Source organism: Oncorhynchus gorbuscha, linkage group LG19, assembly GCF_021184085.1.
Source record: "Oncorhynchus gorbuscha isolate QuinsamMale2020 ecotype Even-year linkage group LG19, OgorEven_v1.0, whole genome shotgun sequence".
NCBI lineage: Eukaryota > Metazoa > Chordata > Actinopteri > Salmoniformes > Salmonidae > Oncorhynchus > Oncorhynchus gorbuscha.
In genome coordinates, this window is record NC_060191.1 from 20,740,258 (window position 1) to 20,759,510 (window position 19,253).

At 42.4% G+C, this 19,253-nt stretch overlaps 1 protein-coding gene across 3 annotated transcripts; it reads right to left on the bottom strand.

The window, feature by feature from the left end:
• Positions 1-246: 246 nt before the first annotated feature.
• LOC124005335 (membrane progestin receptor delta-like) lies at positions 247-18,398 on the bottom strand. Of its 3 annotated transcripts, none has more exons than XM_046314476.1 (7): positions 18,199-18,398; positions 6,988-7,115; positions 6,573-6,778; positions 3,249-3,375; positions 2,997-3,093; positions 2,570-2,714; positions 247-2,299 (listed from the first exon to the last, which is right to left on the bottom strand). In XM_046314476.1, exons 2-7 carry the CDS (start codon positions 7,032-7,034, stop codon positions 2,034-2,036), a joined length of 888 nt encoding a protein of 295 aa, XP_046170432.1. In that variant the 5' UTR covers positions 7,035-7,115; positions 18,199-18,398; the 3' UTR covers positions 247-2,033. The 3 variants fall into 3 exon arrangements, with proteins under 3 accessions (XP_046170432.1, XP_046170433.1, XP_046170431.1); XM_046314477.1 differs by lacking the exon at positions 18,199-18,398 and adding an exon at positions 17,340-17,701; XM_046314475.1 differs by lacking the exon at positions 18,199-18,398 and adding an exon at positions 9,350-9,562.
• Positions 18,399-19,253: the final 855 nt, after the last annotated feature.

The following is a 19,253-nucleotide window of genomic DNA, read 5'->3' on the forward strand; positions in this document are numbered from 1 at the left end:
CCCAGTTTCCCATTATTTTGGCTACCATAGCAAGAAGAGATTTCAGTGACTTTGAAAGAGGGGTCTCAAAGGAGCATAAGGGTTTTAAAGGGTGTGTGTGTGTGTGTGTGTGTCTCCGTCACCAGATCTCAACCCAACTGAACACTTATGGGAGAATCTGGAGCGGCACCTAAGACAGCGTTTTCCACCACCATCAACAAAACACCAAATGATGGAACTTCTCGTGGAAGAATGGTGTCGCATCCCTCCAACAGAGTTCCAGACACTTGTAGAATCTATGCCAAGGCATAGAAGCTGTTCTAGAAGCTCGTGGTGGCCCAACACCCTATTAAGATACTTGACGTTGGTGTTTCCTTTATTTTGGCTGTACATTACCTGTACATATGCTTCACACTTTACAACTGAACAGAAACAGTAGGTGCTGTTATATATACCACGAGGAATAAATACTCAAGAGATACAACACTCTTTTTCGAGGATACATGTAAACAATAGCCACTGACAATGTTATACCAGCATGGGGTGAGCGGTGTATTGGTTTGCCATAAACCTGCAATGACCACCACGATACCACATGAATACGACAGTGCCAAGACCCTTTGACCTCCACTGACCACATCCCCATTCCTGGGAGGTGAGGTGACATCACTCATTCAGTTCTGTTGTGCACCATCATCTAAGATTTCTTCCATCAGATAGCAGTTATAAACAAGGTCATTTGGAATGTCCTATCTCGGTCCTACCTAGAATTTCAGTAATTCTCTGACATTTAAACAGCACGTAGAGTTTAAAAAAAAAAATGCATCCAATGACCATTACTGTATGTTGTAGAAGTAAAAAATAAGAGCACTCCAAAGAACAATTCAAGTGACTGGGCATTCACAGGAACACAACCTGCCTAGAACCATGAAGTTTCCATGGAAACGTACCTCTGTAAAATGTCACCGTGTTTTTAAATCATAGACATGGTACAGTGCTGTAGCTTTCAGGTACACACTTAGAAAAAAAGGGTTCTTCGGCTGTCCCCATAGGAGAAACCTTTTTGGTTTCAGGTAGAACCCTTTTTAACTCCAGGTAGAACTCTTTTGGGTTCTATGTAGAACCCTCTGTGGAAAGGGTTCTACAAGGAACTCAAAAGGGTTCTAGCTGGAACCAAAAAAGGGTTCTTTAAAGGGTTCTCCTATGGGGGCAGTCGAAGAACCCTTTTAGGTTCTAGATAGCACCTTTCTTAGTGTAGACGTTTAGAGCAGGTTAATCTGAGCACTACACTGGTCTATACATCTATTCAAGTCATAGTGGAGATTTACATGAGATGGTATTGAATATTAAAACAAAATGGTGGAATCATACTAAGTAGTCCAGTTAGTGAGAGTACAGATTATTTTAGAAGTCATGAGAATCATGTAATGGATAGTCATAATTTATATTAAATATGGGTTTTGAGATGTTCTAATAATGGCTTACAAATATATAGGACATTTCAAAAACAGTAGCTAAATACTTATATATTAATATGAAAATTCCCTGCAAATTTACAGTTAAAGATTTTTCCAGTTTGAGATTTACACGAACCAGAAATAATATTTACAAGTACTTAGGTAACATTTGGGTCAATATATATATATATATATAAAAGGCACTTTTGTGTGGTTAGACATCACATATGCTTCATACAACCCAGATCCTTTCAAGTATAAGTGAAAAGAAGTTGGCATATGACACTTTAACTCATAATACCTCCAAAACTTTTAACAGTATACAATGATACTGAATAACTGAAAGGCTTTATAAAAATAGCTGGGTATTCGGCTTCAAACAGTGAACACATTAATAAACTCCTAAACAAACTTTATAATGACTTTAGAATAACATGTAGAAAAACCATCCTGTGATAATTATCCAATGGGTTTATACAAATACTACCTGGTTTTAAAAGGTATAATATAACTTCTTATGGTTATTACGACTGGTAGAATGATTTAGCCAAACCTTTTCATTTGAACATACTGGGTGGTCACTGGTTGTGGGGAGTGTCACTGTTCCTTGCGTTTCGTAGGTGGCGTCAGTGGGTGGTTGGCACTGTGGTGAGGGTTCCACAGCAGAGGTGCACTGAAGATGCCAATGATGCCTAGGTTGAGGATGATGCCGAGGGCCAGTGCCCCCACGGTACTCAGGAAGGAGGGTACGGCCGCCTGGGCGATGAGCCACGCCCTGCGTGAGGTCATATCTGCTAGCACCGCCTCCATCTGGAAGTGGGTACCCACCACGGCACAGATGTGGAAAAGCTGGTGACTGTGGCCTGAGAGAGGAGAGAGAGAGATCAATGAGAGAGTCATTAGAAATGCTTGAATTTGATCATACTGCAGTGAGCAAGGATTTACCAGGTATGCTCAAAGAATTGTCACTGTTCAAATATTTGCCTACAGTACCATAACGGATACCGTAGAAAGTATACCGCTATGCGCCAACAATAACTGGCCACAGGCCAGAGTAGCTAAAGCTTGCTCAATAACTGATATAACCTTCCAATTCCAGTTGCCATGGTAACAGGGCGCTGGTGTGGACGTACCAAAGTAGTCGAAGCGCCCCGGGGCCAGCCTCTCTGGGAGGTGTGAGGCAAACAGGAAACAGGTGAGGAAGGCGAAGAGGAGGTGGTAACAGTGACTGGGCAGGGCCTCACTGTGACAGCAGCTGCCCCCGCAGCACAGCAGCAGCTACACACACACACACAGACACACACACATATACAAACACACATAAGATCATTGGCACAAACAGCGGCCAAGAGATTAAAAGATTTAACAGCATGTGGTCAAATCTTTATTTATTCTACACAAAATCAGCTTCTAAGTTAATGAGCCAAAAGTCCTGGTCAAAGTATTAAAGAGAGGCATTAATCAGATCTAAACTGTGACATAACAAACAGAATGCAACCCAATTACCGTACAAGCAGACTTTCTGTGAACTCTGTCTGCACCTTTTCAAAATAAACTCACTCTGTAAAATAGAGGGATGTTGTCAAAGATGAATGGAAAGACAAATGCCCCTGTCCGGAGAATTTTACTCCGGTGTGGAAACTGCATCTCCAGGAATCTATGAAAAAAAAAGAGTTAAATGAATGGTTTCAACGACCAGCAGAGTGATGCAGAAATGTTACAATGGTTTCAACGACCAGGAGAGAAGTTACAATGGTTTCAACGACCAGGAGAGGGATGCATCATGGGTAGGAGACCGTATTGACTGCCGACCTAGAATAGCAGGACAGGCTCGTGCAGAATAGTGTGTTGCAGATGGCGATGGGCACAAAGTGTTGGTGCAGCCAGCTGTTGACCCAGCAGTCAGGCATCACATAGGAGCTATAAGTTATGGCACAACCTGAACACAAACACAAAAACACTGAAAGGTAAAAAAAAATGTAAACATACAATATCTGAAACTAAATCTACCTGCATTTCCCTACCAAACACGTCAATATAAATTGCAACACTCATAACATATCAATTAGGCTCTAATAACCTACTAATGAAACGTTGGCCTTGCACTTGCTGTAAATATGCTTCAAAACCAGTTTTAATCCCAATGATGTACTTTCAATAAATCAAGAGGCTTTTTTAAATAAGCTTGGCTGCAGAACACCACCTACAGTAAACATTTGCAATTCTTATCCCAGAAACCTTTGGACATTTAGGGCTGGGTATGTTTTGGCAGTAAGGAGAATTGTGGTAGAATAAGGATCATATTGCATGGGCCTCATATCTATTAATATGGATTTGAAAATAAACTTTGTCTCTTACTTTGAAAAAGTGTATGTTTGAAAGAGCGGGACAAGTCTATCACACACACCCATATAAGCAAACACACACCCAAGAAAAGCACACGTATTCACAAGCAGAACGCAAATACCCAAGTATGTGAATTGGTTGAGCAAGCATGTGGAAACAGACATGAATCCATGGAAAATGTACATGTGAAGCTGTAGAGCAGTGGTATGCACACATCCATAGAAACTTTTCCCAGATGCTGGATCCGAGAGGAAAAGACAGACTGATATTTTAATCTATGCTGTCTGTTGACCTAAATCTGACAGTGCAATCTGGTGAGCATGTTTTCTGTTTCTAAACGAAAAACAAACATTATTCCAAGGTGAAAGGACACAATAAAACAAACTCTGATTTCACTGTTTGTAAACGAGTTCGACAGCTCAATACCTAGTGCTTTACTCAGTTTATATGTACAGTTGAAGTCAGAAGTTTACATACATTTATTTTGGAGCCAATAAAAACACATTTTTCAACAACTCCGCAAATGTCTTGTTAACAAACTATAGTTTTGGCAAGATGGTTAGGATATCTACTTTGTGCATGACACAATTCATTTTTCCAACAATTGTTGACAGACAGATTATTTCACTTATAATTCACTGTATCACAATTCCAGTGTGTCAGAAGTTTACATACACTAAGTTGACTGTGCCTTTAAACAGTTGGAAAAGTCGAGAAAATTTTGTCTTAGCTTTAGAAGCTTCTGATAGGCTAATTGACATAAATTGAGTCAATTGGAGGTGTACCTGTGGATGTATTTCAAGACCTACCTTCAAACTCAGTGCCTCTTTGCTTGACATCATGGGAAAATCAAAAGAACTCACCCAAGACCTCCAAATGCCTGAAGGTATCACGTTCATCTGTACAAACAATAGTACCCAAGTATAAACACCATGGGACCACGCAGCCGTCATACCGCTCAGGAAGGAGACGTGTTCTGTCTCCTAGAGATGAACGTACTTTGGTGCGAAAAGTGCAAATCAATTCCAGAACAACAGCAAAGGACCTTGTGAAGATGCTGGAGGAAACGGGTGCAAAAGTATCGATATCCACAGTCAAACAAGTCCTATATCGACATAACCTGAAACGCCGCTCAGCAAGGAAGAAGCCACTGCTCCAAAACCGCCATAAAAAAGCCAGACTACGGTTTGCAACTGCACTTTTTGGAGAAATGTCCTCTGGTCTGATGAAACAAAAATAGAACTGTTTGGCCATAATGACCACCGTTATGTTTGGAGGAAAAGAGGGCGGCTTGCAAGCCAAAGAACACCATCCCAACGGTGAAGCACGGGGGTGGCAGCATCATGTTGTGGGGGTGCTTGGTGCAGGAGGGACTGGTAACTCAGTGGGTAGAGCATGGCGCTGGGGGTGTGGGTTCGATCCCGGGACCACCCATACGTGTATGCACACATGACTGTAAGTCGCTTTGGATAAAAGCGTCTGCTAAATGGCATATATTATTATATTATTATATTATTATTATTATTATTATTATTATATTATAGTAACACTTCACAAAATAGATGGAATCATGATGGAAAATTACATGGATATATTGAAGCAACATCTCATTACATCAGTCAGGAAGTTAAAGCTTGGTCACAAATGGGTCTTCCAAAATGGACAATAATCCCAAGCATACTTCCAAAGGTGTGGCAAAATGGCTTAAGAGCAACATAGTCAAGGTATTGGAGTGGCCATCACAAAGCCCTGACCTCAATCCTATAGAACATTTTTGGGCAGAACTGAAAAACTGTGTGTGAGCAAGGAGGCCTACAAACCTGACTCAGTACACCAGCTCTGTCAGAAGGAATGGGCCAAACTTTGGGAAGCTTGTATAAGGCTACCCGAAACATTTGAAACATTTGATCCAAGTTAAACAATTTAAAGGCAATGCTACCAAATACTAATTGAGTGTATGTAAACGTCTGACCCACTGGGAATGTGATGAAATAAATAAAAGCTGAAATAAATCACTCTACTATTATTTTGACATTTCACATTCTTAAAATAAAGTGGTGATCCTAACTGGACCTAATACAGGGAATTTTACTAGGATTAAATGTCAGGAATTGTGAAAAACTGAGTTTAAATGTATTTGGCTAAAGTGTATGTTAAACTTCCGACTTCAACTGTATATACTGTATTCCATTCTACTGTATTTTAGTCAATGCCACTCCAACATTGCTCATCCAATTTATTTTTAAATTTCTCAATTACATTCTTTTACTTTTAGATGTGTGTGTATTGTTAGATACCACCACACTGTTGGAGCTAGGAACACAAGCATTTCCCAATAACATCTGCTAAATATGTGTATGTGACCAATAACATTTGATTTGATACTTGAACAAGACATGCATGAGTAGGTTTTGTGGGCCAAAAACTTTAATTAAAGCGAATCTGACAAGCCCAGACAGCAAAGAAACGTGACACACACGGCGCCAAATAAAACATACAAACAATGAAGTAACCACACAAACAATGGTTACAAATGTGGGAAGTAGTATATACAGTTCTAATTGTGCAACTGATTGCCCAAGTTCACCGAGACTTTTTGGAACTTGAAAGATGGCATGTACCCTGTGGGATTGCACCCGTTCGGATTAGGGGAAGCAGTAGCCTACAGTGAGAGTTGGCAGTCTTGGTACTGGAGGAAATGTAACCAGAAAGAAATAACTAACGGTAAAGGAAGCACTAGTAGTCGAACTGTGAAGTGCAGACAGTCAGACTTCATGCAGCGGGCCTTACCCAGGCTGTAGAGGCTGAGGGCGCCGTAGTCGAAGAAGTAGCAGATGTGGCGTGCCTCGGGGGACATGGTGCTGAAGGTGTGGGCACAGCTGGAGGTGAAGGGGTACACGCAGATCAGCAGCATGTACACCAGCAGCGGCCAGGTGTAGCTCTCCGACAGGAAGTTCAGTGTGGAGCACAGGACACTGAAGCGCCACAGGAAGTACCTGGGATATGAGACGTGTCGCAACACCATCAGTTCCATTTCAAATGAAATGGGGGGGAGTGATCGGAAGACGTGATATGAAGACAGGAAGACAATCTGATACGTATGTTTTCCAGTCAAAACCAGCCCTAATTGTTCCAGAATACCTCCCGCCATCTATGGATCTGATCTCCTTGTCTTCATTCAGAGTGTTTGCATTGGTGTACATACCATGTGGGCAGGAAGTGGGTCCAGATGTTGACGGTCTCATTGGTCATCTGGAAGCTGCTAAGGATACAGTCCAGGGCGGAGCTTTGGGGGTGACGGTATCCCGAGATGATGCCATCCTCCCGGAACACCTGAAGGCAAAAACACTGTGATACACAGTACACAGGCTACTATAGAGATGATCTAACAAACAACTGGAGGACATCAAGACCTGTCCTCCTAGTCTGGTACATCTGGGCCTGTATTTCAAAAAGTGTCTTAGAGCAGGAATGCTGATCAACACTTACATTGGCAGTTGAGTATTTTAGCAGACACTCTTATCCAGTGTGGCTTACAGTTGCATTCATCTTAAGATAGCTAGGTGGGAGAACCACATATCTCAGTCATAGCAGGTACTTTTTTTAGTAGCTATCAGCAAAGTCAGTGCTAGTAGAGGGGACAAAGTAAAGTGCGAGTGTTAGTCTACCTTTAGATTTTGTGACAAAGAGAAAGTTAAGATATCAGATTGGAGAGGAGATATTAATAATACTCTGAGTAAAAGAGAATGTTTTGGGATTTTCAACCTCCAGACATTATTTCCTAAAGGACTTAATGATGAAATGCCTATGTATGTTATGTTGTGAATTTGAACATGGATTATGTGCCTATTTAAGATTATGCTGATGTTTTTCGTACGAAGTTCCCAATGACTAATGAAAACTTGCTATGTCCTCGTGGTCCTTGTGGTTTTACAGACGTGTTTAATACGTCTTATTTATACACTTTTGTAATATTTATGAAATGCATATTGTTATATTTGGTAGCACTTATTTGTTTTTCCTGCGCCTCCAACCCCCTTCAATGTGTGGAACGGATGTGGGCGGGACTAAGTCTACATAAGGGTGCACATTTGATTTTTTACTCACAAAAGCTCTGACGAAGGACGTGAGGCCGATTCGTAAGCTTATAAAAGATTGGTGATACTATCAAGAGGAGCAGTGTGCGGTTTCCTTTTCCCTTCATCTTGTTCAATTGTTGCCATGCACCTGCAAATAAGATCGCTCAGATGTGCGAGTGCCTTTTGAATTTTGAGTGTTAGTTCACGAAAGGCAATCTTTATTAAATGTTTTATTTACAAAAAAAATGTGTGTGTGTGGGATTATGTGGGATTATTTAAGATACTCTTTGAAGAGGTAGGGTTTCAGATGATTTCGTAAAATGGTTCCAGTAGAAAGAAGAGCTTTGACTGGGCTGAACGGCATCTGCCCTCATGTAGGGGTGGGAGGGCCAAGAGACCAGAGTTGGCAGAACCGAGTCCTCGGGTTGGGGTGTAGGTTGCAGGTTTTACAGGTTTTTTATGGCACAAGCTGGGAGTCCAACCAACAGCGAGTTGCAGTAGTCCAGACGGGAGATTGATTAGGACCTTGAAGCGGGGGCAGGCATTCCCCTGGAGGAAGAGTAGCTCTGTCTTATCGAGGATGAGCTTGAGTTGGGCCGACATCCAAGCTGAGATATCTGCCAAGTGATTTGGTGTATAGAGAGAAGACAAGAGAGGGACTAGAACCGAGCCCTGGGTGACACCAATAGTTAGGGTACATGATGCAAACACAGTCACCTGGTAGGAACGGCCTGCCAGGTAGGAGGCAATTCAAGAGAGTGCAGAGCCTGAGACGCATCGGCCTGAGAGGGTGGAGAGGAGGATTGATGGTTCACAGTGTCGAAGGCAATGGATAGATCTAGGAGGATGCGAATAGAGGAGAGAAAGTCAGCTTTGGCAGTGCATAGAGAAGTCTTGGTTGAGTGACCCGTTGAGTGACCCGTCTTGAAGCTTGGCAGGTTAGGATAAAGAAGATGGTTCTGAGAGAGATAGCGAAAGAGTTGGTCGCACGCTCAAGTGTTTTGGAAAGAATAGAAAGAAGGGATACAGGTCTGTAGTTCTTGGCATCAGAGGGTTTGAGTGTTGGTTTCTTGAGAAGGGGAGCGACTCAGGCCATTTTGAAGTCAGAGGGGACACAGCCAGTGGTCAGGGATGAGTTGATGAGGGAAGTAAGGAATGGGACGTCTCCAGAGATGGTCTGGGGAAGGGAGGAGGGGATGGGGTTGAGCAGGCAGGTTGTCGGGCGTCACTTCATAATTTAATAGGCAAAACTGATCCTTTATCAGCACTGCTACTCTTGAGACACTTCGTGAATACGGACTCGGGTGAAGATGGAGCAAGGACTGGGTTGAACACAAGTTCAAACATCCCTCTGGGAACTATGTGACACAATCCTGATCTTGACACCATATCCTATATTTAGGAAAACATGAACATTTAGTCAGTGAAACCTCTGAAGGTTTGTGAAATGGTTGTGAAAGGTTTCTCTTTCAGTCTGGCCACTCTTACCTTGGGGACTTGGTGGATGTCAAAGAGCTGGGGGAGTTTGATGCTAAGCATGTCTGTGGGCAGTCTGATGGCCCCCCTCCCTCTCTGGCAGGCCTCCCTGAGCCTAGCCCTACATCCCTGGCAGAGGACACACCAGACTGGGCAGTCAAATGCTGGGGCCTGTGCCCCCTCTCCAGGCCCTGGTTCCCATTGCATACAGCGCTCCCAGCCCCAGCCCCCACCACCGTTGTCCACCCCACCCCCCCACCACAAAGGAAACACTGCAGAGAGAGAAAGGGAAGAAAATGTCTGTTAGATATAATTCTCTAGAAATTACACTGACATACACTCAGATATATTGTGTGAGGACTGTTACATACCCATCAGAACAAAAAATGTGTTTACATATCACACATGATATGCTGTATGTGAATCGGTTGGGGAATAGTCCACTCTGTTTCCACTTGATTTCAAGTTACAAACCAATACAAAAATATTCAATAGAATTTTCATTTGGTTCCATCAAAATGAGTATTTCTTCTTTTGTCGTAAAGTCCTTGTTGACTGGACTCTTCCATTGTGTCAACCTTCTCTAGACGTCCCCAGACATGGACTCCGATTCAGACAGTGGTTAGCATTGTCACATTATTATTATTGTTTTTAATTCAACCTTTATTTAACTAGGAAAGTCAGTTAAGAACAAATTCCTGGCTCATGTTGGCTGGGTGTCCTTTGGGTCGTGGACCATTGTTCGTACACACGGGAAACTGTTGAGAGTGAAAACCCCAGCAGCGTTGCAGTTCTTGACACACTCAAACCGGTGTGTCTGGTACCTACTACCCTGTTCAAAAGCACTCAAATCTTTTGTCTTGCCCATTCACCCTCTGAATGGCACACATACACAATCCATGTCTCAATTGTATCAAGGCTTAAAAATCATTATTTAACCTGTCTCCTCTCCTTTATATACACTGATTGAAGTGGATTTAACAAGTGTCATCAATAAGGGATCATAGCTTTCACCTGGACTCACCTGGTCAGTCTATGTCATGGAAAGAGCGGGTGTTCCTAATGTTTTGTACACTGTGTATATCATATCAATATGTACAACCTACTAACAAAGCTTATTGTGAAATAGACACTAATTACTTGGGTTGCAATGTCATACAGAATTCAATATTGTCACGCCCTGACCTTAGAGAGCTTTTTATGTCTCTATTTTGGTTTGGTCAGGGTGTGATTTGGGTGGGCATTCTATGTTCATTTTTCTATGTTTTGTATTTCTTTGTTTTGGCCGTGTATGGTTCTCAATCAGGGAGAGCTGTCTATCGTTGTCTCTGATTGGGAACCATACTTAGGCAGCCCTTTCCCACCTGTGATGGTGGGTAGTTGTCTTTGTTTGTTGGCACTATAGCGTCACGGTTGTGTTTGGAGTGGTTATTGTTGGCGTCATATAAATAAAGGAATATGTACTCTCACCACGCTGCACCTTGGTCCTCTTCATTCAACGGCTGTGACAAATATCATTCAAATTGAAGAGGCAGTAATTGGGAGCACTCTCGACTTCGAAGTGACTTGAGTGAATCTGTGAGGAACAGGAAATGAGTGATGTGCAGGTCACAAATGATCATTTTTGAGCAACCTTTTTTTTACTAACTTGAGTCATGATACTGGCCACGATGAGTCCTACGGCAGGATTAATACCCCTTTCTCCAGCTCAGCGGTCCCAGAGACGTGCTACAACCACCAACTCGCTATCATATGTGCGCGCACGAAAATAGATCATGCAGCATAGAGAAGAATACATGTTAAGAACTGGTATTTGATCTCATGGTGTAAAAACGAATGTGATGAATTGATTATTGAAAGCTATACAGCTTTGTAGAAGCCTAAACAGCCTGCCTCTGTTCAACAAAATCGAGGAAGAATCATTTGGAGGCCTGCAGCAGTGCTTATCTCCCTCTCTCGGCAGGCAAGTCATTCCGCAAAGAGTCGTTCACAATCTAGTCTGGTTGTAATACCTAGCTATCACAAATGACAGCTCCAATAAGCCCCTTATGGTGAACGAGAGGCTTGTAGAATCATGAGCGGGTCAAGTTTTTAGTTAATCGTTGGCCGGTAGGGGGCCCTGCGCGCTCTGGGCATGACTAAATAAAAAATAATGAAATGAGTCGAAAGAGTCCTACTTTTGACTGAACGAGTCGAAACGATCTGAGTCAGTAAAAAGCGTTGAACTTCCCACCACTACAGGAAATATTAAGTGATGGCCACTGAGGCACACACAAACAGCGGAACATGTATGTGCTGAACAAGCAAACCGTATGGATTGTGTGCAATAATATGACATGACAATCAACTGACTTTCACAGCTTCTTTTCTGTTTATGGCACTTTGCTGAAGAAATTGACTTCTTGGGTTCTTCAAGGGGTTCTCCTATGGGGACAGCCAAAGAACCCTTTTAGGCTCTTGATAGCACCTTTTCCACTAAGAGTGTATGTTAAAGAGCACCATCAAACTAAAATCCGCTCCAGCCATTATCACGAGCCCGTCCTCCCGAATTAAGGTGCCACAAACCTCCTGTGACCACCATCCATACGGCTTTCTTTGTGAGAGTACAGTTACTACAACAGCCTCATATAAGTCCTATGCTAAGGCTCAGAATGGAAGTTGCTTTGGTCTGATGATTTGTCAGAGTCAGGGCACTTATCTCAGTGTTGGCTGGGTGAAATATTACCTGGAGGTTGCCCTGACATTAGGGTGCATACCTCAGGCTCTGTGATGTGACATTGTGATGTGACATTGTGATGTGACATTGTGTGAGAGGGGACAGGACACTGCATGGTGGCCCAGCTGCAGGCCTTATCACATTTGCTGGGACAAAGTGTGCTTTGTGACTGAGGCCCTGTCTGGAGAGAGCAGGGCCAAGGGCCGACTGTTACAGACTGGCCTGGGCTCTATGAAAATGAGTAGCAATTCTGCTCAATACACACACATGCTGAACTGGAAGTTCTTATTCATGGAAATGTGCACACACACATGCAAACGCACACACACAGAGAAAGCGAGACAAGACAATAGCTTGTGTCTATGACATCGAACCATGCTAGTGGGGTCACTGGGTTCAGGGTTGAGAACAGAGGGTGAATAATTTGCATGCATGATAATCATATCAATGAAAGAGGGGTGAAGTCGAGGTGCCAATGATTTGGATAAATACAAGGCTGTGCGTATCAGTGTGTGGTTTGCAAAGCGTGCCGCTGGTTTCAATAAGCAAAGTCTTCATTTAAAACATACACTGAGTGTACAAAACATTAGGAACACATCTCCCGAGGCAGTAAAAAAGGTTGTTAAAAAAATAATAATTTGTGACCTGCACATCACTAATTTCCTCACAGATTTACTCAAGTCACTTCAAAGTCTAGCGTGCTCCCAATTACTGCCTCTTCAATTTGAATTATATTATAATGAATTCTGTATGACGTTGCAATCCAAGTAATTAGTGTCTATTTCATAATAAGCTTTGATAGTGGGTTGCACATATTGATATGATATACTCTGAGTGTACAAACCATTAGGAACACCTGCTCTTTCCATAACATAGACTGACCAGGTGAATCAAGGTGAAAGCTATGCTCCCTTAATGATGTCACTGGTTAAATCCACTTCAATCAGTGTAGATGAAGGGGAGGAGACAGGTTAAAGGAGGATTTTTAAGCCTTAAGACAATTGAGACATGGATTGTGTATGTGTGCCATTCAGAGGGTATGGTAGTAATTGCCAGGAGCAACACTGCTGAATGGTCCACCACCCAAAGGACATCCAGACAACTTGACACAACTGTGGGAAGCATTGGAGTCGACATGAGCCAGCATCCCTGTGGAACGCTTTCGACACCTTGTAAAGTCCAAGCCCCCACGAATTGAGCCTGTTCGAGGGCAAAAGGGGTGCAACTCAATATTAGTAACGTGCTCCTAATGTTTTGGACACTCAGAGATGTTTTTGTTGGGGGGGGGGGTTGTGTGCTCCTTGGGATGGCACTACCTGTATGCACACATTCTTATTCTGCTCACTGAGTTACCCCAAGAAGCAAGTTCATGTTGTAAATTTGGTCCTGATGAAGAGCGGTCTATCTGATTAGATCTCATGACAATGAGCTCCCTGCAATGAGTGCATAGATGATAGTTCTCAGCTTACTTTTATTTTTAAACTGCACGTTCTGTCACAACCAGTAAAACAACTTATGAATAACACAGACGTATAGCCTGGAATCTAAAACAATGGTGAAACTGAGCATGTCAGTTTGGAGTGCTGGGTGTGTCTAACAGTGTGCGGTCCTTTCCGATTCAAATTTCGTTCTCCATCCACAGGAGTTTGGGGAGGACGGGCTCGTGGTAATGTCTGGAGCGGAATCAGCGGAATGGTATCAAACACATGGTTTCTATGCATTTGATGCCATTCCATTTGTGCCATTACAGACATTATTATGACCCGTTTCCCCCTCATCATCCTCCACTGTCTCCATCAACTAATAGAATGGGAATTCTGTTGGTCTATTTCTGTTGTAGTCGAATAACGGGAGGTTTTGGAGGTGTTGCTCATGGGCCTCTGTGATGCCAACCACTTCATTTCTCTTCTGAATCATGTATTGGCAAGGACTTGATCATTCGTGACTTTCTATCTAAAATACTATACAATTGTGCAAAATAGTAACAAGAATGTGAGAAGTAGATTAAAACCTCAGAGTCAGAGGTGTTTGTTTAAGTGTCAGTGAGTGTCCGACTTTGTTTGTTTGTGTGCAAGAACATGGTAATGGTTGCCACATACAGCAAACAAGGGGAAAACAAGCACTCTAAATAGAGTGACTGCCAGTGGCCATCCTCAGTTCCCCTACCACCGTGTTTCTAAATGTACAAATATTCAAATGTCTTCCCCTCCGTCCTCCCTCTCTCCTCTCCTCTCCACCTCCCCTTTACCCCACCTCTTCTGAATACGCAGCTTCTCTTCCCCGTTTCCCTCTTTCTGTTCCACTCTCTCGCCCAACTCCTGAATTCTGACATTCTTGCCCTGGCTCGTGATCTCATCACATGACCTTCCTCAATAGATGACTTTATACAGTGCCTTGCGAAAGTATTCGGCCTCCTTCAACTTTGCGACCTTTTGCCACATTTCAGGCTTCAAACATAAAGATATAAAACTGTATTTTTTTGTGAAGAATCAACAACAAGTGGGACACAATCATGAAGTGGAACGACATTTATTGGATATTTCAAACTTTTTTAACAAATCAAAAACTGAAAAATTGGGTGTGCAAAATTATTCAGACCCCTTAAGTTTATACTTTGTAGCGCCACCTTTTGCTGCGATGACAGCTGTAAGTCGTTTGGGGTATGTCTCTATCAGTTTTGCACATCGAGAGACTGACATTTTTTCCCATTCCTCCTTGCAAAACAGCTCGAGCTCAGTGAGGTTGGATGGAGAGCATTTGTGAACAGCAGTTTTCAGTTCTTTCCACAGATTCTCGATTGGATTCAGGTCTGGACTTTGACTTGGCCATTCTAACACCTGGATATGTTTGTTTTTGAACCATTCCATTGTAGATTTTGCTTTATGTTTTGGATCATTGTCTTGTTGGAAGACAAATCTCCGTCCCAGTCTCAGGTCTTTTGCAGACTCCATCAGGTTTTCTTCCAGAATGGTCCTGTATTTGGCTCCATCCATCTTCCCATCAATTTTAACCATCTTCCCTGTCCCTGCTGAAGAAAAGCAGGCCCAAACCATGATGCTGCCACCACCATGTTTGACAGTGGGGATGGTGTGTTCAGAGTTCAGGGTGATGAGCTGTGTTGCTTTTACGCCAAACATAACGTTTTGCATTGTTGCCAAAAAGTTCAATTTTCATCTGACCAGAGCACCTTCTTCCACATGTTTGGTGTGTCTCCCAGGTGGCTTGTGGCAAACTTTAAACGACACTTTTTATGGATATCTTTAAGAAATGTCTTTCTTCTTGCCACTCTTCCATAAAGGCCAGATTTGTGCAATATACAACTGATTGTTGTCCTATGGACAGAGTCTCCCACCTCAGCTGTAGATCTCTGCAGTTCATCCAGAGTGATCATGGTCCTCTTGGCTGCATCTCTGATCAGTCTTCTCCTTGTATGAGCTGAAAATTTAGAGGGACGGCCAGGTCTTGGTAGATTTGCAGTGGTCTGATACTCCTTCCATTTCAATATTATCACTTGCACGGTGCTCCTTGGGATGTTTAAAGCTTGGGAAATATTTTTGTATCCAAATCCGGCTTTAAACTTCTTCACAACAGTATCTCGGACCTGCCTGGTGTGTTCCGTGTTCTTCATGATGCTCTCTGCGCTTTTAACGGACCTCTGAGACTATCACAGTGCAGGTGCATTAATACGGAGACTTGATTACACACAGGTGGATTGTATTTATCATCATTAGTCATTTAGGTCAACATTGGATCATTCAGAGATCCTCACTGAACTTCTGGAGAGAGTTTGCTGCACTGAAAGTAAAGGGGCTGAATAATTTTGCACGCCCAATTTTTCAGTTTTTGATTTGTTAAAAAAGTTTGAAATATCCAATAAATGTCGTTCCACTTCATGATTGTGTCCCACTTGTTGTTGATTCTTCACAGAAAAATACAGTTTTATATCTTTATGTTTGAAGCCTGAAATGTGGCAAATGGTCGCAAAGTTCAAGGGGGCCGAATACTTTCGCAGGGCACTGTAACTCGGCAGCAGAAGATAAGAAGTCTACGCGGGGAGCATGTTGACATGGGCACATGCCCGTTTTATGCAAACAAGAACAGGGCACATCGTTCGCCCCATAGAACATTGCATTGTCATCTAGCTGCATGATTCTGTACAGTGTATACTGGAAATGGAACATGGAAGACATCACCTCAACACACACACAATATGACTGACGGTCAAGTGTACCCTGAACCACAGGATTCACCGGTTCATGTCCGTACTGTACTGCAGAAGGTGTGAATCCATCAAATAACTCCATGTATAGCTGAACCAACTATCAGACCCTCCCATTGACCCAGATGGAGTACTCATTAACGCGGTCTGTTGAGGACTATAAATGCACACTGTGCCACATGACACTATTATAGGCTAGTGATAAATGGATTGGAATATCATCTGTTATGTTCAGTAAGAGTAAGATCTGTGTTTTCTTAAATGCATCCTTCCTCTCCTGTCGCTTCTTTCCTGTAATCACTGACCCAACATGAATAAATTGTTGAAAGCGTAACAGAGCCTTCGCTTGCACCAATCTACAAACTGATGAATGACTCTCTCACAGTGCATTGGACATGATTTAAACAGGGTCATACAGTTCCTTGCTGCAGGTGTGGTGTCAACCAGTAATATCACTTATGATCATCTGTGATTAACCATAAGAACAGTGTCACATGGAACAAGTTACAACTTGTCATTGCAAAAGAGTGGCATTAACAGCAGACCAGACCAACCAGATATGTAGGGAAGAGATCTACATATGGTCTATGAAATGTTTAACTCATATTGCCTAGGTAGGGCAAGGTAGCTGTCCTACCGGTCTCTCGCCGTACCATTGTAGAGGAACAAACTAACACCCTGCGCCAGAGGCAGGGCAGAAGGTGAAACTCAATTTATTGCTCTGAAGTTGTCTACAACATGAACATGGCAAAAGAAAGAATAAATGCTGAGTGCATAGTTTCATGAGAGAAACAAGATGCAACAATTGGACACCGTTTCTCAAAGAGCACTCAATCGTATATCCTATTCAAATTAATGTGCCGTTTTATAGGAATGTACAATGCCTGGAGTCACATTCATATGACATTAATACTGGAGAAATGGTAAAGGCAGACACACAACAATCACAGACAAACAGATAAATGAGCAGTTATGTTCAGTTATGGCACAGGCTGAAAAGACAATCTCAGAGAGAAACTTTCTGGTGAGATATTGGGATCTATTTTTCCAAAGAGAATAACACTTACCGTGGAAGTCGGGCATGTGGAGTGCGAATATTCCCTAAAAAGAGCCGCGATGTGGCAGGTAGCCTAGTGGTTCGAGCGTTGGCCTAGTAACCGAAAGGTTGCTGGATCGAATCCCCGAGCTGTCGTTCTGCTCCCTGAACAAGGCAGGTAACCCACTGTTCCCAGGAAGGCCGTCGTAAATAAGAATTTGTACTCAACTGACTTGCGTAATTAAAAAAAATATATATATATAATGTGAAATCAGTGAAGGACTGACTCGCTGAACTATAGGCGGTGTCTGGTCTATCCTAGTAGGTTTCTACACAGCACCTGCCCAGAAGAAGACCAAGAATGTTCCCCCGTGCGCGTTTTTACCGTATGTTGTCTTTCCAAGAAAGAGGAGTACTGGATCTCCTATCCGTTTTCATTAACTATTTGGTCTTAATTTTCATATCGGATAGCTTATCACATTGTAAGAAAATCGTTATAGGCAAATTGCCTTTTGTTCGGGCGCAATGGAGGCCTATCTGTCACACTTCTGACAATAAAACACCTACACACTCATGACAGGCTACACTGCCAATTTCATCAATACAAACTGAATATGAATACAAAAATTGAAATTATATTTTAAGTGACAAGATACATAGGCTACTTAATAATATAATGTGCATAATAGCTGAAAAGTCTGGTTCTGTGGAGACATTTTCGGAGAGAACATTTTCAGGATTTCCAGTTTCCTACAAACTCGAGGCGCACACACAAACGCACGCGCGTACAGGTACAAAATAAATACATCCAGTAGCCTACACATGAGATAGGTTGTTACATTGTAACAAGCAGACTACTGCAAAGGTAAGAGAAAGAAACAAAGTCAAACCTTTCAGCTTTATATTGGCGGTGAGCTCATTAGCGCAAATCTTCACTGGAGCAATGTAGTCACTGACCAAAATGAACAATTGTTGCTTGTAATAAACTATAGTCCCATCGTAAATCCGGTTATCCTGACCATTGGAGGCTGGTGTAAATCTGTATAAACGGTCTATGTCCTGCATTCCTTCACAGGCGAATAAAAACACCGCAAACCCGTAGCCCCAATGTCGAAATCCCACCCTCCGCACACAGCGACGTTTTGATTGGATGGGGACAAGAAAGAAACATTGTTATGGAGAATCAGGAGACAAGGCAGAGAGCAAGCCTTAAGGCATCCCATATCGTCACATAATTCTATTTTACATGCAGACAGTTATATAACATTTTCTTAATCAAAATGCCACATTTCAAAGTTTTTCACATTACATAATATTTGAAACAGCTCCAAAGACGGTTGGGTATCAACGGTGATGATTTTTATCTGTATCCTTTTCAATACCATAATAATTTGGGCAAAGTTTAAATTCTTCAGAAATTCTCACTCAGTAAGTCAAGGGTGGCAGGTCACTTAATAATATTCCAACTGAACCAAATCTACATGAAAAGCAGGGCCTATTTTTCATGAACTGGGAGGCATATTGACAAAATGCTTTGTTAGGACTTTTTATCCTCCCTCAGCACCCCCAGGGCCAGACTACCGCATTTGGGGTCAAGGGGGCCACGGGGCACTGCCAAAATGTGCATTTCAACACATTTTGCCATGGTGCAGAGAAAAACAAAATGCTGTTTCCTAATGCTATTCTACACAGCCATAATTATTACTTTTTTAAAGTGAATTCCCTGCAATTCTACACTTTATGCCACAGGGCAGAGAAAAAAAATGTGCTGCCATGAGACGGAGAACATTTTGCAGTTTTAAAGACAATTCCTAAAATTCTACACATTTTTGCCATCATTACTTCACCTTAAAATGCTTTAGGGAAACCAGGCCCTGGACTGTTCATTTCCCCATCACCAGAAAGTGGGCCAGCCCTGTGCTGTGCCAACCATCTTCTGTTGGGG

Coding starts and splice junctions, on each gene's coding strand:
- LOC124005335 (XM_046314475.1), bottom strand. CDS start 9,544: ATGCAATGGGAACCAGGGCCTGGAGAGGGGGCACAGGCCCCAGCATTT. Junction 6,779..6,987: donor ACCCACTTCCTGCCCACATG/GTATGTACACCA, acceptor CTCATATCCCAG/GTACTTCCTGTGGCGCTTCA. Junction 2,300..2,569: donor GGGGCGCTTCGACTACTTTG/GTACGTCCACAC, acceptor CTCCTCTCTCAG/GCCACAGTCACCAGCTTTTC.